Source organism: Rattus norvegicus, chromosome 11 (genome assembly GCF_021556685.1).
Source record: "Rattus norvegicus strain SHRSP/BbbUtx chromosome 11, alternate assembly SHRSP_T2T, whole genome shotgun sequence".
NCBI classification, from domain to species: Eukaryota; Metazoa; Chordata; class Mammalia; order Rodentia; family Muridae; genus Rattus; species Rattus norvegicus.
The window spans coordinates 43,881,722-43,904,307 of record NC_141544.1 but is presented as its reverse complement, the minus strand read 5'-3'; the positions used below and the strand labels follow the sequence as shown (position 1 = coordinate 43,904,307).

At 41.8% G+C, this 22,586-nt stretch overlaps 1 protein-coding gene across 50 annotated transcripts in view; it reads left to right on the top strand.

Annotated features, from left to right (window-relative positions):
- Positions 1-440: 440 nt before the first annotated feature.
- Synj1 (synaptojanin 1) overlaps positions 441-22,586 on the top strand; it is a 76,939-nt gene continuing 54,793 nt past the window's right edge. For 34 of the 50 annotated variants that reach the window (XM_087577106.1, XM_087577135.1, XM_087577099.1 and 31 more), the window contains exons 1-4: positions 441-798; positions 1,701-1,846; positions 18,167-18,253; positions 21,153-21,420. In XM_087577106.1, coding sequence (XP_087433232.1) covers positions 701-798; positions 1,701-1,846; positions 18,167-18,253; positions 21,153-21,420 — 599 coding nt within the window. In that variant the 5' untranslated portion in view covers positions 441-700. 50 annotated transcript variants of the gene reach the window in all.

Below are 22,586 nucleotides of genomic sequence, written 5' to 3'. Positions count from 1 at the left end.
ACACAAATTATAGGCATAATGTCTCATTTAAAATTATAGTATGAAGCGGTGTGATACCCTTAGCTATAAAATCGGTATGCAAATTTTGGGTACCAATTGGTATTGGTATCCACCGTTAGCAAATTGGTACAGCAGTAAGTGACAGCCATGTTTTGTTTTACTGCCTTGAGTTTCTGGTTGCTGATTTCCCCCACTTTCCACTACATTTAGTTGAGCACACTTCCACAGCCCCTGGTGCTCTGAGAACGCACCGGAACAGTCTCCTGCTGCCTCCCTGACGACAGACACCATGGACAGCTCTTCGAGCACCACCCAGCCGGCGCGGGGTGCAGACCATCCCCCGCCTTTCACTCGCCCGTCGGGTCCGCGGAGGCGGCAGGGGGTGGTCCTGATGCCCGACTCAAGCACGAATCAACACGGGCTCCCCACAGTTCTTTCCTGCAGTCCCTCCCTGTCGCCCGCGGGGAGGGCTGAGCTAGAGGGCTCCACGCGAGGAGGCCGGACCCTCCCTCTGCCGGCTCCCCTGGCCGTGCCTCCCGTCCACTCCCGGGGTGACCGAGGCTTCACGGACCCTAGTCGCATCGGCCGCAAAAACTAGGTGGCCAGCAAACGCCCGGCTCCGCTGCACGGTCCCGCGTGGGCGGAAACGGCTCCGCCCCTTCACCCCAAGGGGCGGGTTTTCCGCCCCGGCAGCGGCGCAATGCGGAAGAGCTGGACCTGCTGGAGCGGAAGTGACGCTTCGGGCGGCTGTAGCGGCGGCGGCTGCGGGAGAAGGAGAAGGAGGAGCCGGAGGAAGAGGTGAGGCGGCGGGAGGGGGGGCGGGGAGCGGCCCGGGCTAGACCCAGCGGCAGCCGGCCGGGTGGGTGGACGCTTCCTGAGCGGTGGCGGCCGTCGCAGCCGGGTCGCAAGCGGTGAGAGGCAGCAGAGGGCCGAGGGCAGCGGGTTGTGAGGAGACCCCGGGGCGGCGGGCGGCTGCCGTGACAGCGGCTGTCACCCAGCGGGCGGGAAAGAACCCAGTCAGCACCGGCTCCGGGGCATCTCTTGAGGTGCGTAATGGAGGCGCTGGACTGCCCGGTGCCTCCGTTTCCCCGGCCGCCCGGGAACTGCCTGAGTGACGGTGGGATCTATTTGTCACGGTGAGCTTCGTGACTGGACAGGAGGCGGCGGTCACCTGTGTGGCTTTCCCTGCCCTTCGCCGCCGCCCTGGAGAGTCCGCGGTGTGATAATCCTTCCCTCCCCGGCCCCCTCGGGAGCTTTGAACCATCCTGATTAGCCTTCCCTCCCATCCTCTCGCCTTTTCCGCCTAAGGATCGGCTTGAAGTTTCCCCATCAGTTCCCTTCCAGTAGTGACAAATCGTGAAGCAGGAAGCTGATAAACAACCGCAACTGAAAATACGCTCCAGATTTTTCCTTTGGGTAAACATAAATTAAATGGGAAATTCACCTTATCCAAACTAGGACCAACGATGCTAAAACCCTGCCCTGCCTTGCCTTGCTGTATCTGAGAATTGGAAACGTTTTCCTTTTGCCTTCTGGTAAAAATTTGGTGACGCCTTATCTTTTGGAATAAATCGTTCACCCCTGAGCTCTCTTTTTCTCTACCCCTACCCCCATCGAAGTTGTCAGGGAGGGACCTCAGGATGCCTAAGCAGTCCTTGCAGCAGAAGGAAACCTTAGGTCCTCGGGCTTGGTTTTCACAGGGCTGCCTCTGAAGAAAGGAGAATGGCGTTCAGCAAAGGATTTCGAATCTACCACAAATTGGATCCCCCACCGTTCAGCCTCATAGTGGAAACTAGGCATAAGGAAGAATGTCTCATGTTCGAGTCTGGGGCCGTGGCAGTGCTCTGTAAGTCACATGTTTTAACCTGACTGATTATGATCTCTGTTTTGGTTGTAACTTGCAATTAAAGTTTAAAACAAAAAACCTTTTTACTGAATTTTATCTTATGGATTTGTGGTTTGACTTAATTTGAATGAAACCTTATTTTCTGTAAACTCAGACTTAGGTTTTTATTGGGGTGACGGTGGTGCAAGGAAGCCCAGATCTGGCGGATAGGAGTTTGTTTTCCTCCTGTTCTGCTTCTAGAAGTTTATCTTTTTGTAAAATGGTGTTGCAGTTTTGTCTTATCACATTAACCCATAAGACAGCTTGCTTTTCCTGTAATGCACAGAATTTTGCAAGTCAGATTTAATAGTAATGGTATTATCTGTTAGAGGTTTCTGTCCATCTTACATCAGACCTTTTTTAAATTTTTTTTATTTTATTTAGGCATTCGGTGTGCTCATGTGTGATATTGGTGGGTCAGAGGAAGGGCTTTAGTCATACTAGGCAAGTGCTATACTGTCTGCTTCTCCAGCCTAAGCTTTTATATCTTTAATAGGAATTGCAAACAGCTCCTAAAATTTTCATGTAACATGTATTATTGATTTCATATTATTGAAAAATGACCTTTATTTTAAAGAAAAGGACTAGTTATTTGTACCTTAAAAATAATAACATTTGGATAAATTTGTGGCAGATAGATGAAAATAAAAAGATTAACATTGTGCTTCTTTTTTTTAACATTTAGTCATTTATTTGTGGGTGGGTGGGGGACAAGTGGAGGTCAGAGGACAGCTTGTGGAACCTCTTCCTACTATATAGGCACCAGGGATTGAACTCAGGTCTTAAGGCTTGGTGGCAAAAGCTTTCTACCTAATGAGACATCTAAGGTAGTCCATGCTTCATTCTTAATGTAAGACTGGGGCAGATAACCTGTTTGGGATTGTCTCAAGTATTTTTTTAAACAGATTTTTCTAATGATTTCTTCTTCCTCTTCTTCTTCTTCTTCTTCTTCTTCTTCTTCTTCTTCTTCTTCTTCTTCTTCTTCTTCTTCTTCTTCTTCTTCTTCTTCTCTCCTCCTCCTCCTCCTCCTCCTCCTCCTCCTCCTTCTCCTCCTCCTCCTCTTCTTCCTCCTCCTCTTCTTCCTCTTCCTCCTCCTTCTCCTCCTCCTCTTCTTCCTCCTCCTCCTCCTCTTCTTCCTCTTCCTCCTCCTTCTCCTCCTTCTTCTTCCTTCTTCCTTCTTCTTCCTTCTTCCTTCTTCGTCTTCCTTCTTCGTCTTTCTTCCTTCTTCTTCCTCCATCATCATCATCATCATCATCATCATCATTATCATCATCATCTTAACAGTCTCTTATGGTTATAGCCAGGGCCGTCATAATATAGCCAGTGCCATTGAATTCCAGATCCCCTGCCTCCATCTCCTGAGTGCTGAGAATTCAGATGTGCCCTACTGCACCAAGTATATTCATACTGGGGACTGACCTCAGGGCTTTATGCACGCTATGCCAGCACTCTGCCAACTGAGCTGTATCTCAGCCCTCGGTTATATTTTGCTCAAATTGTTTATTGAGTTTGATCCCCAGCTCCTCCAGAAAAGCCTGGCAGGGCCTTGCATGCTTATAATCCCAGTACTGGGGGGCAGAGACAGGAAGGTCTCTGGGGCTTTCTGCTCAGTTGTTGCAGTCAGGTTTTTAAGCTCCTGATTCGGCATAAGAATCTATCTCAAAAATAATATGGAGAACAGTAAAGGAAGGCGCTTTATCAACCTCTGGCCTACACACACACACACACACACACTCTCTCTCTCTCTCTCTCTCTCTCTCTCTCTCACTCTCTCTCTCACAGTGATGATTAAGAGACATATTTGCTAATATAAGCCTTAAATATCTTAAATGTTGCTCTTTAGACTCAATAAGAGCACCAGACCCAGACCTATGCATATGTGGTTTTTATGTTGTTCAAGTGTAACGTGACTGAAATGGTAAAATTGTATCCTGGGGGAAGTGGTAGTGACAGAATGAAGGACACCTAAGCAGAGGTTAGTGTGTAACGTAGATCTATACCTTTGGTGTTCCCAGTAATGTGGTATTCAGTGTGAACTTCAGTGTCCCAAATTGTCTTTATGTTGTGTTTATTACAGTGTGTTTATTATGTTCTAATAAAATGGAAAATGCCACGCTCCAGTGTTAATCTCCATAACATGTCTTCATGCGGAGATGTGATTATACTGTGGAACACCGAGGTAAAATCATTAGGTCGGAGGGGCTTGGCCAGTAATGCATTGTTTTTCAGCTGCTGGTGTTTTGGCTGCCGTTACCTGATTATTAATGTTGTCTGGATTCTAGTGTATTTTAAAATTGTGGTTACTCACAGTTACAAGTGGAAAGTCGCTATGGAGTTTACAGACTATGACTTTACCTGTTGTTTTCAGAATTATTGCTGTCTGTTAAGAAAAAAACCTAAAAGTAATCATACTTCTAAACCTCCAGTAGTTTTCATGCCAAATAATGGTTTTTAAAAGGCTCAAAAACATCTAGTTGGTTCATTAATTATGAAGTGGAATAACATTAAAATATTTTCTTAACAATATATATCTATTTTCAGTGCTGGGAATTGAACCTAGGTACTGTATATTAAGCTCTCTACCCTATCCCTATCTTAATCTTTTCTTTTGTCTTCACTGGATTTAAGCTATGTAGGTAATTCTCAGAGAGCACAAGAGTTTGAGTACTGCTTCTCTCCAGAAAACTAACATAAATGGATACATATTCTCTTGGATATGTTATCTTTTCTGTAAATGCAGCAACACTTAAATATATTTTGATTTGACTTTTTAATTGACATGTAAAAATTATACATGTAGCTACAATCCATGATGTTTCAGTACATTTATACATTATATAATGTTGAAATGGTGTTAGACATTTGCAATTTATGGTGAAAACATGCAGAACTCTTTTTCTAGTTTTCATAAAATATACAGAACAGTATTAGATACATTGATTTATAAAATTAGTTAGGTGCTAGTAAGATGTTGCATATCTGTAACCCAGCACACTGGAGGCAGAAGCAGAAAGAGCACGTCTTTGAGGCTATCTTGGGCTACATAGCAATATCCTGTCACACACACAAAACAACTAACCTGACCTTTAGTTTGGATGATAGCAAGATAGATGTTGTCCTGCAAAAAAAAAACAACCTGCAGAATTTCCAATGCCTGCTGCACTCAGGGACTGTCTTGGAGATCTGGGTGTGTCCTCCTCACCTTCACCATTCCTGGCCTAGAAGCCTCAGGGCACACTGCCTATCAATCTGCAAGAACCATTCTCTGAGGTCATTTTTATATTACGTCAAAGTGTGTCCCTCTTTTGTGAGGATAGAATTCAAACTCCTCGGCCTGTTTTTCAAGGTCTTCCTCAATCTTACGCCACTCTTCCTGTTCAGCGCTGGTCTCCTTCCAAGAGACTGGTGTTTTCAGTTCTCCCGAAGCACTAGGGACTCACCAGTCTTCACTATGTTCTTATTAGACTTGCAATGACTTAATTAATGTTTGCGGTTGGTTGTTTGTTTTAGGTGTTTTTGTTTTTGTTTCTCACAGTGTTTCTCGTACCTTAGGCTAATCTCAAACTTGCTGTGTAGCTGAAGATGACCTTAACCTCTGGATCCTCCTAAGTGCTCAGCCAGCGTGTCCTAGTCTGAGACAGTAGTTTCTATGCCCAGGCTGCACAACATAACCATCTAGGAAGACTTTACAAGTACCATGCTTGGGTTCCTATGGTTACATCAGAATGAAAATTTCTGAGCAAACCTTACATGTGTCTTGCTTTTACAGATTACCAGATGAGGTTTTTTTTGTTTTGTTTTGTTTTTACCTATAGATTTTATCTAAAATAACCGTGTTTTCAGAATTTTAATTCAGTGATTGTGTATTACGAGGCTAATCATCTTCTTGAAGCCCTCAGACTGAACCAAATGATAATTCTCCCATGATGTACTGACTTTCAGTACAGTGTTTTCACATCACATGGAACTGTATGCAGGTTTCTATCTCCAATGCTTGGCACAATATTTTACTCGTGACTGAGGGACACAGAGTTATTAAGTGGGAAAGACTAACCTACATTAGAAAGTTGACAGACTCAAAGCTGTTGTCTGTTTCAAAATATGGTATTTTGAGCTAAGGAGATGGCTTAGTGGATAATGTTTGCTGAGCAATCACCCAGACTTAAATGTGAATTTCAGCACCCACCTAAAATTCAGACTGGGTATGAGGTGGAGAGGGGCAGATCCCAGGGTCAGTTGGTCATCTCAAACAGCCAGCTCTGGCCTAACAGATGCTCTCTCAAAAATACTGTGGGGAGTGATAGGAGAATACCCGAGTCACCAACCTCTAACCACATAGTCAGGCATGGGCGAAATCGCGCGCGCGCGCGCGCGCGCGCGCACACACACACACACACACACACACACACACACACACACACACACACACAGGCACGCACACACAGAATGCCTGTGGTTATTTTTCTAGGAGATGTATCTTCTGTATTTTAGAGAATTGCACTAGGTATGGTTGCACCAAAACAGACCTTCATAGGTGATAAGGTCTCACGTGGGCATGCCTTAAATCTGCATCCTTGTGGGCCACAGTCTTCTCATGCTTCAGCAAATAAATAATCCTCTTCAGAACTGAAGCTTAAATAAAATAGGAACGAGAAGGTCACATGTGGGAGTTGGAGAATGACTCTGAAGAGTTGTTAATTTACAAGTATGGTTGAGATATGGGAGTGTTGCTCAGTGGTTAGAATACTTACCTATGTGTGTGAAGTTTTGAATTCAGTTCCCACCATTGTAAAAACACCAAAAATAAAGCTAGCAATGCAAGGTGTTGCTATAAACTCTTATGCTGGCAATGCTAGCTCTTAAAATTGAAGCCTTTGCTCCTTTTGGTATCACGTGCTAGTATAAAGATTAAAATTAATTATTTTCAGCCTTTTAAAATAGCATAATTTGGGTCATTTTCAGGCCCAAGTCATATACTTAAATACATATAAGTAGATTGCAAAACTGTAATACTGAGTTCTGGACCTGGCTTTACCCGTTCTACTTACTCTTCATACTACAGGAATGCGAGTCATAACACTTTAGCAGTACATTCTAGATGTCTTCACAGGATGTTAGCCCTCCTGCTTCTATGAAACTGCACAGTCTGAGAAAAAATTACAGTGTAAAAAAATAATTCATTTGCTAGCTTATTCTGCCATCAAAATACTATGCAAGACATTTATAAACCTGAATTTTCCATGATGCCTCTGGGTCTCACTGTGTTTTAGAAAACCTGTAGGTCATAATAATGTCTGCTAAGTCTTCAGTAGACTCAAGCCGTGTGACTTTGTTTTAGCAAAAGGGTCTCACTCTAGCCCCAGCTAGCTTGGAACTTACTGTATCAAGCTCACAATAGTCCTCCTGCCCCAGCCCTAATTTCCCGAGCTTACAGCTAAACAACAAAGATTTAAATCCCAATAACTTTAGCTGTTGTTCAAAGTGTTGCAGACAAGTAGAGACTCATTTATCTTCTTCATACGTAGCTACAGTTGTTTACTAATGGTCTGTGCATGCTTGGTGGGCTCCAGACAGCTTTCCCACTGTGGAGGCAGCTGGAGGGCGGCCATCCTCATCTCCTGTTCTCTGTCGATTTCCCTTAGGAGTTGCTATTTACCACAGGGACTGCTGGACACCTAGCTTCACACAGGCAGGGATCATAGAATGGATACATTGTAGTCATGAGCTCTGAACTACCTCAGGCTAATAGTTTACCTGGTATCCAATATATGTTGAAACCCTAGGTGTTCTCTTCAATTTAAATTAGCCTTGCACCTCCCAGTTGACGATAGTGCCCTGAGGCCCCTCTTCAGGCAATTCAGGAGTTGTAGCAGTCACATGCTGTATTCCTTTCAGTTCTGTTACTTACGTTTTGTACTTATGTTCCAGACGTGGAAAGTGTAACTTTAAAAGATTAAATCTGCAGCAACAGCCCTTCCACCTGATGGTCTTTCACTGTGGTTGTCTCTGCTGTAGAATGCTGATGGCTCTTAGTGTCTGAGTAGGAAATGAGGAGCAAAAAGACAATCAAGGGGCTGGAGGGAAGCAAGGGACTAGAGGGAGGCAAGAGGCTCTGAGGTTAAGAGCACTGGCTGTTCTTCCAAAGGACCTGGCCTCAGTTCCCAGCACCCACACGACAGCTTACAACCATGAGTAACTCCAGTTTCAGGGGATCCGACACCCTCTTCTGTCTTCCACAGGCACCAGGCATGCTTACAGGGCACAGATATGCATTCAGGTACAATACTCAAACACATAAAAATAAACTTAAAAAAATGTAAATGTCCCTTCTCAAAAGAGAAAGGTGAACCCATAGAAGTGTCCTCAGTTAAAATTGAAGTTGGCAGTGTTTTCTAGTGAGGGAATTAATTAATTTGTATTTTTGCCTATAAGCTACTACTGTTAGTATATAGAAGTATGGTTAGATTTTAACTATATCGGGCTGGAGAGATGGCTCAGCTGTTAAAGGCTAGGCTCACAACCAAAAATATAAGATTTTAACTATATCCATTAAGAACATAATTGTTTTTCTGGGCCAAATTATATATAATGTTACCTTGTAGAATTTTGGATGCCAAGTGTAATAAGAAGCAATGACAGGCAGTGTATTTTTTTCAATTGCCAAATGCTGTCAGTCAACATGGTTGCCCTTTAGATAAGTTGCAGAACCCTTTTTTTTTTTTTTGAAAAAACATAAGTGAGTGAAGAAGTGACTTTAGAGTTGACTTTTAAAGCATTAAATGAAATGTAGACTTGTTAACACTGCTTGTGTTAAGATTCTGAAGTTTTTTTTATAAAAATGCAGAATGTGCATATTTAATACAAAATAAACAGTAGCTTTAATACCAACTTAAAATGAAATCAGCACAGGTCCTCAAGTCTGAATGAAGAGTAGCCGGAGTGGGAATAATAGGACCGCATCAGAGCACATCAGCAGTTCCCAAGTACTTTCATTTCCTTCTTTACTTTTCTGTGGGCAAATTAAAGGAGAGCTAGAGCCTCTCACTGAACAGCAGAGTCCCATAGATGACATGTTTATCACACAATCATGGATCTATCAAATACTGTTTCTTGGCCCGAAAGGCAAATAGTCCAGAAATACACCCAGACTTTTGTTTTTTACTGTGGCGGAGTAGTAGGCACTGGGTTTTTCCCTCCTATGTGAAGATGAATAGTGGGACCTGGGTCTCCCCCCACCCCATATGACAATAACAACAGCAAACTAAAAGAAATGCACAAAATGATTTTCAGATATAAAAAAATAAGACAGGTTACATACAAGGATACTACTTCATTAAGGGAGCAAAGTAGCTCTCAACTAAATTCTTCTTTGGTCCTACCTAACAAAGTTTACAACCCCAAAGGATTTGCTTTTGGACCCAAAATTACATTTTCCACTAATTTAAGTTTTGAATAACAGTATCTAAGAAGTTTAAGAAAAACAAGTGTGTGTGTGTGTGTGTGTGTGTGTGTGTGTGTGTGTGTGTGTGTGTGTGTTTATCTGTATGGACACACACACACCAAAGTTAGGTTTCCATGATACATACATATCGTTCAACCCATATTCACACTGAAACTAGTATATATGCAAAGAAGCAGAAAATACACTTCTTAATGAGGAGGAAAGTCAATCTGTAGACTTATAACAGCTTTGATAAAAATATATTCCATATGTTCAAGAAGTTAACAGCATGAAAAGCACGACTCAGATCAGTTATTCAAAGTGACAATAACAATATCTAATGATATTCCACACTGATAGAAACCCTGTATTTAATGCTACAGAATGAGTGGTTGGTAAGCTTATAAAGAACTAGTGATAGAAATTATCCAAAGTGAAATATACAGAAGGCAAAAAGACCAGTATAAATCAGTTGCATGGGTGAGTTATGGAACAGCTGCCTAACATATATGTATATTTGGAAGGAAGAGAGAAGAAAACGTTTGAAGAAATGGCAGTTGACAATTTTCCAAGGTTGGTGGAAACTGTCAGTCTACCCATCCAAGAAGTTAAATGAACTCCAGGTGGAAGAAACATGAAGAAAATTACACTGTGATACAAAATTAAAAGGCTATTAAATCAGATACAGAGGAAAGTCTTTAAAGCAACTCAGAGAAAAGGGAACCTGTATATACAAAAGAGTGATCTTGGGATTTCCCTTAGAAGCACTCCAAGCCAGAGAACAAAGAAACACCAAGTACTGAAAGGGGAAACAGAACCAAATGACCCACTTGGGTGGGGCTCTCTAGAACTACTGAAGAAAAAGAGGCTTTCCCCACGCATTCAGAAGCTAGAAACTCTTAGCTCTGTGGAGGGTAGCAGGGAAATGTAGTTGCTTTTGCTCTCTGATGGTTTGCTGTAGTGAAGGCTGAGGCAGTGCCATTTTGAAAGAACCACAAGGAGAGAAACACTATGGTGTTCAGTAGACAGTCACACTGGGACAGCCATGTAACTGGGGTACCGGAAAGAAGTGTGGCTTGGCAAATGGCACATTATATTTTGATTTGCTCACTTGAATTTATAGTGCTTGTTTGAGATGTGGTGTCTCACATACTGTAGTCCAGGCTGGACTGGGCTATAACTCATTGAGCTAAGTTATGGTAATTCTCCTGCTTCAGCTTCCTGAGTGCTGGAGTTTTAGCACGAGCTCCCACTAACTTGTGTTTTCTTTTTCGCAGGCTAAAATTGAGATAGACAGCTGGAAAGAAAAACAAATATATTTAGTATTGTTATTCTCTGCTAGCATTCCTGTATATTAAATGTTAAACTCTTTAATATAATGTTCCCTAGCCATAGTCTTCCTATATAACTTAATTGATACAATGTGTTCCTTATAGAAACTGGCTCTTAGTGATAAGAGTTTATTATGGTTTGTGTGTTACCATGTTCTCTAGTAGCCGTAGTACTGCTGCTATCTTTTGAATTGCTTTACTGAAGTACAGACTAGCAGTCTTTTGAGGGACCACACGTGAATAGACAGGATGACTCTTATAATTAAGTGGCTTCTGGCTGCTTGTTCACGAGTGCTTGTTAGTTTGTTGGTCTCTGGTCAACACTGAAAATGTGTCTTTGACCTATCTTATTTAATGACTCTCGTGGAAAATGTGATTGAAAGCATGTTAGATTCATAGTTGTTGGGAAGCTGAGTGGGATCGATACAGAGCTGGCTATGCAGGATGACTCCATTGGAATTCAGCATGTTAATTAACATGGCGGTCAGATCTCTATTAGGACTGGTTTGTTGTTTTGTGGACTGAGACCAGAGCCATGTAAATTTACCACTGAGTTGTACCACACTAGGCCTTTTAAATGTTTCTCTTGAAACAGATTCTTACTAAATTGTCCACACCTGCCTTGAACTTTTGATCCTTCTGTGATAGCTCGTTGCTGAGGAAACTGGATTGACAGGCATTGTGACCATGCCTAGCAGTTAGCTAGGATTTGGCATTTGTTTGGTTATATAACACCGGTTTTCTTTCTTTTGTCCTATCAGGAACCTAGAATCTTTGACAGATACTTTGAGTGAGAAAAGTTATTTTTTTGAAAGTGTTTCTAATATTTGGATGTGTAGGTTATATAGAACAGTAATTTGTTTCCTGTCTTTCATGTATATTTTTGATTTTTTTTTAATTCTACCAAAAAAAAACTTTACCTTCTAAACCTTTTGTTTTATGTGTGATGAAATGGGAACAGGCTTTACTGCTAGCTAGTCATATGCTCGTGGATGAATCAGATGATTGCCAGTCCTTTTCTTCTGAAAATGAGAAGCTTGCACTCCACGATCTCTAGCACTCTCTGCAGCTTCTGTACCAACATGCTGTTTGCATGCAAATGGGCTGACCACAAATTGCCACCTGTGCAACCACAGGCAAATTGCAATTCTAGGAGCAACCCCGCCCTGCCTTTTTGAGCCGGAGTCTTGATATGTAGCTTAGTGTGGGGTGTGTAGCTGACATGTAGCTTAGTATGTGGCATGTAGCTGACATGTAGCTTAGTATGTGGCGTGTAGCTGACATGTAGCTTAGTATGGGGTATGTAGCTGACATGTAGCTTAGTATGTGGCATGTAGCTGACATGTAGCTTAGTATGTGGCGTGTAGCTGACATGTAGCTTAGTGTGGGGTGTGTAGCTGACATGTAGCTTAGTATGTGGCGTGTAGCTGACATGTAGCTTAGTATGTGGCATGTAGCTGACATGTAGCTTAGTATGTGGCGTGTAACTGACATGTAGCTTAGTGTGGGGTGTAGCATGGAACTTTGTATTTACCCCTGTTGGCCTCAAGCTCAAAATTCTCCGATCTTAGGCTTCAGAAATACCAGAATTATAGGCATTTTGATTTTGATTTGATCCCAGGTTCTATACTTTATGGGCCCACAGATTTTTGCTTGGTCTTCTGCTTCAATTGGAGAAGTAAAATCTAATACCAGAATGGAAGGTTTGTGCCACAAGAATGTTTTCATTGGATAGCAGGGCCTTCTTGAATAGCTTTATTATCTAGTTTGAATTATCGTAATTCACTGAAAGTTAGAGAAGTTTACATTTAATTTCGTCCTTCAAATACCTTTTAATTTGATACAAGTAACTTAATGTTCTGGTCTAGGATAAGGTGCAGCTTTGTGATTTGCTGTTTAGATGATAGAATTACGATGAAGATGGGAACTGCATCATAAATGTTTCAGCATGTGCTTTTAGTAAGATATGGGCTGAGTGTTCGCTTTTAGCAGCTTTTCTGAAGTCTTGCTTGCCTTGACTCTTAAGGCTGGGGGTGCAGGAGTGCACCATAAGACGTTCTCTGTTCATTTCTTAAACCTAATTATGTCATCATTAAGACATCTGAAAATTTAACAATGGTTCCAAAAATACTGAATATATAATTAGCATTCAGATTGTGTCCTGGTGCCTCAAAGATATTTTCATGAAGATGTTTATTGCACTTATCTTGTTTAAAATTCTGTTCTATGAGCTTATTGATAGGTATGTTGTCTAGCAGTGGGAGTCTGAAAACCTTACGATGTTAATGTTAGTGATGTGGAGATACATTTAAAATGCAGATGTACAAGCCTGAGCACAGGGGAGCTAGATCTTTGCATGAAATGGGTCTGTGTGCTTAGAGACCTCATGCTTGGCATAAGAAAGTATTTACATCCAAATGAGTGACAGGCGAATTGTAGCATGGGGAGAAGAGTTGCTCCCTTTAAATAAACCTTTGTGTAGTTGAGTTACTGCTTATCCCTAGTATATGGTGACAGTCATACCTTAGAAGCCAAAATTTGCTTTTGCTTAAGTGTTTTAAATACATGAACTGCAAGGACACATGCCTGGTTACCTTAGCTGAACTACTGAAGTCTTAATTGGCTCAGAGTCACTCCAAAAACAGTGGGCTTCTTGGAAATCATACCCACTTGTGGTTAGAAATCAGTAACTTGTAAAAAGAGTTTATTTTCTCTAGTGCTTTATTTATTTAATAACTACCATCAAAGAAAAGAAAACAGACAACCTTCTGCACAAAAGACAATTTATCCTCTCAGGAAAGTACAGTGAACGCCGTACTTCCATATCAACCTATCTCCCCAGCCTTGATTTCCACTCAGTCTTTCCCTCTGTTCCCTCTGCTGCTTTATGAACTCGACTGTTTATACCCTGGTTGATAGTTAACAGTCCTGTGTTCCCCACATTTATCTTCCTACACTGCCCTCCTCACACACTTGAGGAGGATTATTGAATAGGATCATCTGCAATGAGGATATCTGTCAGGATTCTATCCTGGGAAGAGAAAGGTCTCTGTAAAATGTTCTTTAAAGTCAGCAAAACATGGGGTTGGGGATTTAGCTCAGTGGTAGAGCGCTTGCCTAGCAAGCACAAGGCCCTGGGTTCAGTCCCCAGCTCTGAAAAAAAAAAAAAAGAAAAGAAAAAAAAGTCAGCAAAGCATGTCCTTCTGTGCCGTGAGCACTCAGTGTGTTTTGCCTGAGACATGAGTATTGCAGCTGGGATGTTCAGTGTCTGCTAAGTTAAGTGTCACACTGAGGTGTGAAAAAGTGAAGCCTGACTACAGGTGCTATTAATATACAAGCGACTGAAATACAGAATAAAAAGAAAGATTTACTTCTACTTGAGTGATAAGGGCAAAACTCCAGGAAGTGGCATTTTGCTTAGAGATTGAAGGATGGGTAATATTTGAAAATAGGAGGGTGACTAGTGGCTATTCCAGATGGAGGACACTGTGACAGAGGAAGAGAAGAGAGTGCAGGCCAGGTGGACAGAGGATGACTAATTTTGGCTGAAGCCTGGTGTGCCAAGAGGTAGTGAGAAGGAAAGGAAGACAGGAAGGATTGCTTGGTATTGTCAAGGGGTTTTCCTTTTTAACCTAAAGGTCATGCACATAATCTTGATTATGGTATAAGTGGTTTTATTTCAGATAATCTCCATAGTCGAAGATTCTTACATTATTTCTAAAGTGAGATTGTCAGGAAAGCGGAACAGTGATCATAATTAACCCTCATATAATCTCTTTTGGTATATTTTACAAGGTCTGATAAAATAAGAAGCTCTTTTCCCACACTTAAAAGCAATGTTTGAGCTGGATTACCTCACCTCTCAGTAGGCTGAGGCATGAAGAGGGTGAACTCAAGACTAATCTGGGCCCACACAATGAGGCTCTTTCTCTGACAAAATAAGTTATAAATGGTTAATAGGGTATTGTAAGAATTTATTCTATTAATGCTATTTAGACATATTTATCTAAATTTAGGAAGATGAAACAATTTTAAATGTACAGAAAAGTTGAAGCTCAGTAAAATAATAAAAACAAGGTATTTTCTTACTTCCTTGAGAGCAGATTGCTGACATGATACCTTACTGTCCCCAGATTCTGTACTGTGTGTTTCCTAGATAGTCTCCGGCATAAAGGCGTACAGCGGCTCTGCCACTGCTAATGCTCAGACCCTCTCCAGCTCCTACCAGTAGTTCCAGCCATGCTTTTTCTGACGAAAAGATCCATTCAGATTTGTGCAGTTTATTTAAAAGTCGGGTCTTAATCTCCTCAACTCTAGAGCTCCAGTCTCTGACACGCAGGACCTAGGAGTACAGTTGCTTTATAGGATACCCCTCCTTGCTGTGTGGTGCTTCTGCTGCTGTTCACCTATGGCAGAGCTATTACAGAAGCTGGCTGTTTTCTTCCCAGTGACAGCTTTAACTGTCTCGTTAATCTCCGTATTCACTTTGATAACTGGTAAAGGTAACTGTCTACCAGGCGTGTCTGACAGGCTTTTGTCCTCCTTCATGATTATTTTAAGGACTTTGAGACCATATAAATATCCCTTTCCTTGTGGAACTTCTAGTCTATAAGTGTATTGGGGGACTGATAGCATATTATTGTTTACTTTGTTGCTTGTACTTAGTACCATTGAACACGTAACAATGAACCTATTCTAATTACAAGAGCAGGAGGTAGGTAGTTCTTTCAGGGTCTTACATTGTACCCCTGGGACTAGCCTGGGACTCTGTGGAAACCAGGTTGACCTGCCTCTGCCTCCCCAGTGCTAGGATTAAAGTCTGAGTCACCCTGCCCAGAAAAGCTCTCTTCTCTCTAATGCTGGCTCCTTAGACTTAGATAATTAGTAACTGATTTAAGTCAATTTCCTCATGTCAAATGGAAATTGTAGCTTTGTCCTTGGAGCGCTATAAAAATTGAATAATGCTCATAAACACCTGGCCTAGTGTTAGTGCCATGATACTTGCAGAGATAATAAACAAGTACTTTAGCTGCAATACCACTCTTAAGTTGCTGGCAATACTTTAAGAGGAAAACAAAAACTCATGGTAGGAAAAATGTAATCTCATCTACTTTTCTCTAGTCAGAGAGGGAGAGAACAGAGATAAAGACAGAGACAGGGACGGAGGGAGGGAAGGGGGAGAGGAGGAGAGAGGAGGGGAAGGGAAGGGAAGGGAAAGAGAAGAGAAGAGAAGAGAAGAGAAGAGAAGAGAAGAGAAGAGAAGAGAAGAGAAGAGAAGAGAAGAGAAGCTCCCAGAAGATAATTCTGAAATAAAACTAATTAAGCAGCTTGGCATGTGTTTACATGTTTAAGCTAGATGACAGCAATAGAAGGATGGTCACTGGGCCTGAGAGACAGTATTTATCTGTAGTGCAATTGAGAAGAAAATAGTTATTAAGAGAGAATTTTTTATTATGAAAATTAGGTTACAGAGACTATTCATACGGGAAGAGAATGACTTAATATTAAATTGCATTTTCTTTTTAACTCAGCTGGCTGTGGTCATTGAACCTAATGATGATTGCTGCTGACACTAATACATCAGTAATTCCTGCATTCCTATGTCAGCAATAGTATTTTAAATTCATACAGCATGTAGCCTATGGGACTCTGTAGAGCAATCTGACCTGGAAACCATATTTTCTGCCATGAGAAACTAAACAGTTGTTTTGGCTATCTGCTTTTGTGTATATAGTATAAAAACTTAAAAAAAAAAATCCTCTCCTTGCAAGGGTTAGGTAAGTGCTCTGCTGTTGAGATCAACTCCCAGCCCCACCCATGGTACTCTGAATGAGGAAGTGTAGTGTTTAAGGAAGGCAGCTCTGGTTTCCTCTAGAAAGCAGAATTCAGTTTTTGTTGTAAAGTTTTATAATTGCCCATTAGATGTAAGTTCTGTAAACACGTGGAATAATACAATGCCAGGACAGCTAGGAATGTGGAGTAAGACACGATTCCCCTATCATGCTAAAATTCTTCCCCACTCCTGGTTCATGCTGGTTAGAGAAAGGCCCACACTTAATGAACATATTAGGAATGTGATGGTGTTAGTTGAGTCATTTAGCCTTCATGCTGCCAGCTAGCTGAACACAAATCACCGGCTGGCCAATGTGAGATTCCAGGGAAGAAGCTTGAGTAGCTAGCATGAGGAGAGGCAGATGGGAAGTGCAACTTTGTGGAACTCTGGGCAAGCGCTTTAAAAGTCTGGAATCCAAGGAATTGGCAAGGAATCTTAGGCAAGATGTAGGTTGAGAAGAGCCTGTGTCAGCAGAGAAGATAGACAGGAAGTGAGAGGTCGAGCAATCTGCTGACTTGCTTTCCTGGAGCAGTGAACAGGAGCCCTGCCAAGGCTTCTGTGGTTCTGTGGTGTGGACAGAGGAGAGGGAGAAGGCTAAGTGTGATGAGTACAGGGAAACCTGTGACCTAGCCAGCCGCAGTGAGCTGGGAAGAGGTGGGACAGGGAAAGAAGGGCAGTGGGTAAGTTTGAATTTCACACTTCAGAATGTGTTATTTGAAATTCTTTGGAATACTACATGTGGCTTCTTTTTCTTTGATTTTTTTGTTATATCTTAAATGTATATCTGCTAAGTGCTAGGAAGGTTTTTCCTTTAAACCTCCAGGATATTTTTGTTGTCTTTTATTTATTTATTTTTTATCAGTAGACTAATCATAGTAGCCTGCTCTAGGGAATTTATTGTCTGACTTGTGCTTATTACCAAGTTTGCATCAGCTTAAAGCGAAGGAAGTGAGATGCATTAAAGACTGCCCACTGCCATGCTAAACTGTGTGGTCAAGCAGTGGTGAGCAGTATTTACAAATGTATTCAGCTTCTGTGTTCAGGCACTATTCCAGTATCAAGAATAAAAGGGTGAGTAAAGCAGGCTATGGACAAGAAAACGGACTCACTAGACACTTGCAATTATGTAAGTCCAGCAAGAAAGCTCTACTACTATTTGGACAGAATACCTAATGCAGTGTTAGGACCCCGACACCTATATCAAACATGGAGATACTGAGCCAGTGCCCACAGACACCTTTATCCCTATGTTCCCGCGTCCTTGATACAGAAAGGGGTTCTGCACGTTATCAAGAGTGACGTAAGCAGCAAGCCAGCCGCAACCCTTTATCCCCAGTGGTGTCCTGCCTGTAAGATCTGCTAGGGTAATGGTGGCACAAAGCTTGCGGGAGTAACTGACCAACAACTGATTTGGCTCGAGGCTCACTTCAGGAGGTGAACCCAGACCTGACACAGCTTGAGTGGTCAATAACAGACTAGATAGCCCTGGGACATAGGGGAAAACCAAGTAATGCGGGTCTAAAATCAGAGAGGGAAAAGAGAAAACAGATAAATAAATAGAAAAATAGATCAACAAATAAATAAATGGGGAAACGTATCACATTTTTGAAATTTTGTTTCAAATCTGGCTTTGTAACTAAATAGATTCTAATGTTTTCAATTATTATTTTTAACAGCATCTGCAGAAAAGGAGGCCATTAAAGGCACATATGCCAAAGTGCTGGATGCATATGGACTTTTGGGAGTTTTACGATTAAATCTTGGTAAGTTTGTTGTTCAGTGTGGTTCATCTACTTTTTCATTTCTGTTTTTATAGTTCTAAAGATGGCAGAGACTTCCTGTATATCATTTCAGACCCAGTATTTGAGCTTTAAGTATTATATACCTTTTAAATATTCATCAGGATAATCTTTTAAAATATTTTTATTAACTGAGAACTTCATGTAATGTATTTTGATCATATTTAACCACCCAGCTCCTTCCAGATCTACTGCCAATCCTCACCCAACAAACTCTCCCTCTCCTTCTCCCCGCTCCCTCCCTCCCCCCCTCTCTATCTCAATCTCTCACCATCCCTCCCTCCCCCATCCCTCTCTCAAACCTATACATTGGTTAACCAGCACTCGTGGTTGTGGGGTCTATTCCTGGTGTGTGATCAGTGTATCAGAGGTCATACCCCTAAAGCAAACAGACCGTGCCTTTCCTGCAGCTGCCTGCCTCAGTGGTTAAAAGTACGAGGTCTTTTTACAGAGGACCCAGGTTTGCTTTCCAGTACTCACATAGTAGCTCATAACTCCAGGGTTACATGTGGTGCACATAGATACATACAGAGAAAACACTCCTACACATACCATAAAAATAATTAGGCTAATCTTATATGTTTCTTTCGTTTTAGGATCCAAGGACAGTGTTCTGTTGAAATACATCAGCAGAAAATGAAAGTATTATCTTTCTTCTTCTCAGTATATTAAGGAATAGGAGTCCGTATGAGAAACACGCTGATTCCCTAGTATATTGTGGGAAAAGCATCTATTCTAGAGTCAGAAATGTCTGCTATTTAATGTTCTTTTTTTAACTTAAAATTGTTTATTTTTATGTGTAAGAGTTTTTGATGTATATCATGTATGTCTGTAAAAGATGCGCACATAGCCCACTGAATTAAGAATAGGGTTTCAGGGGGCTGGGGATTTAGCTCAGTGGTAGAGCGCTTACCTAGGAAGCGCAAGGCCCTGGGTTCGGTCCCCAGCTCCGAAAAAAAGAACAAAAAAAAAAAAAAAAAAAAAAAGAATAGGGTTTCAGATCCCCTAGGACTAGAGCTCAAACAGTTAGTTGAAAGCCACCATGTGGGTGCTGGGAATTGAACTTGGGTCCTCTGGAAGAGCAGGACTCTTAACCACTGCGCAATCTCTCCAGTCCTGACTTAATGTTACCATGGTCTTCTGGGTAACTTTTATGATTAGCAATTTGTGTATACAAAGTATGACTTGAAGTGTGGTTCAGAGACTAGACCTCGTCCATGTTTTTAAGGGTCTATGTAAGAAAGTATGCTTGCCCCAGCCCATATATATACAGCCACCAAAACTAGACAATATTGATGAAGCCAAGAAGTGCATGCTGACAGGAGCCTGATATGGCTGTCTCCTGAGAGGCACAGCTAGAGCATGACAAATACAGAGGCGAATGCTAGCAGCAAACCACTGAACTGAGAACAGGGTCCCCATTGGAGGAGTTAGAGAAAGGATTGAAGGAGCTGAAGGGGCTTGCAATCCCACAAGAACAACAATACCAACCAACCAGAGCTCCCAGAGACTAAACCACCACCCAAAGACTATACATGAACAGACCATGCTTATGTAGCAGAGGATGCCCTAGTTGGGCACCAATGGGAGGAGAAGCCCTTAGTCCCACCAAGGCTGGACACCCCCAGTGTAGGGGAATGTCAAGGTGGGGAGGTGGGGTGGTTGGGGAGGGGGAACACCCTTATAGAAGAAGAAAGGGAAGGGGGATGGGATAGGGGGCTTATGTCCAGGAAACCCAGAAACGGAATAACATTTGAAATGTTTATTGAAAATATCCAATAAAAAAAGGAAGCTTACATTATCATGCATATATAACATGTGGTTTTCTTCCTTGATGAAGTCTAACTATGACATTTTTTTAAAAAGTAAGTAAACTAAAGTGTGGATTTAGCTATATAGGTTTTCATTATGATTCAGGTACTTTTCTTATTGTGTGTTTATTGTGTCCAAGAGTTGATGGACTGCTTTGAGCAGCGCTAGCCTGCCAAGAGGGGATTACCCTTGTTATTAATCTGTCATATGCAAAAGACTGTGCTGGATTGTTTACTGTCTTATCTTAAGGAATCATGACATAAATGTTTTCCTCCCTTTCATAGGGAATCATATTACAGGATGGTCATGCTGATTCACTCAATTTAGTCTGGGTAATATGTAAAGAACCATGCAATGCCTGTGATGCTAACTCATAATTTCATAAGATTTTTGTTGTCATTACATGAAAAATTTAAAACTCCTGGTATTCAGGAGTTAGGGCCACAGAATGGATCCCAATATCACCTTTTGCCACAAAAAAGAAAGAGAACAAAACCACACGAAGTCTGTGAAAGTTTTCATGAACCAGATTGCTTATTGAATTGTTACAAGGCCTTGTTTCCATCATTCCCTGATCTACATTTTAAATTTAACCATTATAAGACACTTGGACATTCACTATCTCATCTGAACTTTCTGTCCATCTATCTCAGATTAGGTATAGAAATAATTTTGTGAATGTGACATTGTCTCTTTAATGTTTTGGTGTTTCACATACTGAATGTATTTAAACAAGAATTTTTCCCCTGGAAAAAAAATACCTATAGTTGTAAATTTAAACATATTGATGAAGAGTTTAGAATAATCAGAATGGCCAGGCATGGTGGTACTCACTCTAATCCGTGCATTTGCTAGACTGAGGCCAGAGAATTAGGAGTTCTAAGTCAGTTTATGAAGCATAGAAAGACTGTCTTGAAAAAAGAAACAAAAAAATTACAACATCAGATTTTAAAGATGGAAACGCAGGAAGTCGTCAGGAGAAACTATGTGAGTTGAAGCTATAAGCTTGAAAAGTTGGTGTTCTGTCCAGTAAAATCTTTGGTTTTCGCAGGTGATACCATGTTGCATTATCTGGTCCTAGTCACTGGATGCATGTCTGTTGGGAAAATTCAAGAATCTGAAGTCTTCCGAGTTACTTCCACTGAGTTTATATCACTTCGAGTTGATGCTTCAGATGAGGACCGCATTTCAGAAGTACGAAAGGTTTTGAACTCAGGAAACTTTTATTTTGCATGGTCTGCATCTGGAGTCAGCTTAGATCTGAGTCTGAACGCACATCGAAGCATGCAGGAGCACACAACTGACAATAGGTTTTTCTGGTGAGTCTCTGTTATCTTTCTTCCTTTGTAATTATTTACTCTGTGATAGCTCAGAGATGTGGGGCCTAGTGTGCTCCATGGAGAGAGCAAAGGGTGGAAATGGTTGATGAGCGTACTCTTCCCTGCCCTGTGCGTGCAGCAGAGCGTGGCAGCCTTGGTGGAGCTGCCATATGGGATGAAGCAATTAGGCTCTTCCTGAGCTGGACTCAACCGTGCTCTCATCTGAGAACTACCCATCTGTGGCATTTGTCTGTAGGTGTCACTCATTCTTAGCTTAGTTCATCATCTCTGACACGATCGACCTTCTAAGCAGCATTTCCTTATTTTCAGTGTTAAGATAGTAAGTAGCTGAGCCTCTTTTTTGTGCTGGAAATCGAATGTGCTTTGTGCACGTCAGGCAGCTGAGCAGTCCTGTAGCCTGAGCAGATGTCTGGTGTGAGAGCAGCAGGCTCTGAAGAAGCCCTGCACTAGACACAGTCTGCACTGCAGTCACTAAAACTTGGGTGGGTATCCAGGGTGTTACCTGAGGTACCAATGTGCTGTGCTACAGGCAAGCACAAATGGGGATCAGAACACATCAGACTGAAAGTTGTGTAGCAGACTGGATTTCAGTGCTTCTAGTTATGGTGTTTCTGTTGTCTGTGGCCGCATCAGTGATGACTTCTCTTTACTGCATATAGAAATTATATTTCACCATATTAACACACATTGTAAAGCTAAAGCCCCATCTTGGTCTTCAGATTCGAAGCATTTGCTCTGAGGCCATCCTCCCTCTCCCTCTCAGCATACTGTGTGGTTCTTAGTTGTACATTCAGCTCTGACACATTTGCTCCGGCTGTCAGAGGGCTCCGTGTTAAGGACAGTTTGAGGAGAGAAGACAAACTTGTCTCATAGTTTATGTGCAAGAGTCTTGACTCACAGAAGAGAGAGAATGGAGCACAAGGGCAGATAAACAGTCTGTAGAGCATTGCCTGTCAGGGTCTTGGGCTTGGCAAAGGAGAGGAAGAAGATGGAACGTACTTTGTCAGACACACACAGAGGCTTTCCAAAGTGAAGCCTGTCGATCCTATGGGTTTCTCTAGTAGGACCTTAAAGCCCTTGAAGTAAATAGTGGTAGTCCCGCTGTGCTGGGGCAGCTGCCACGCCTCTCTGTCCTCACTCACTCA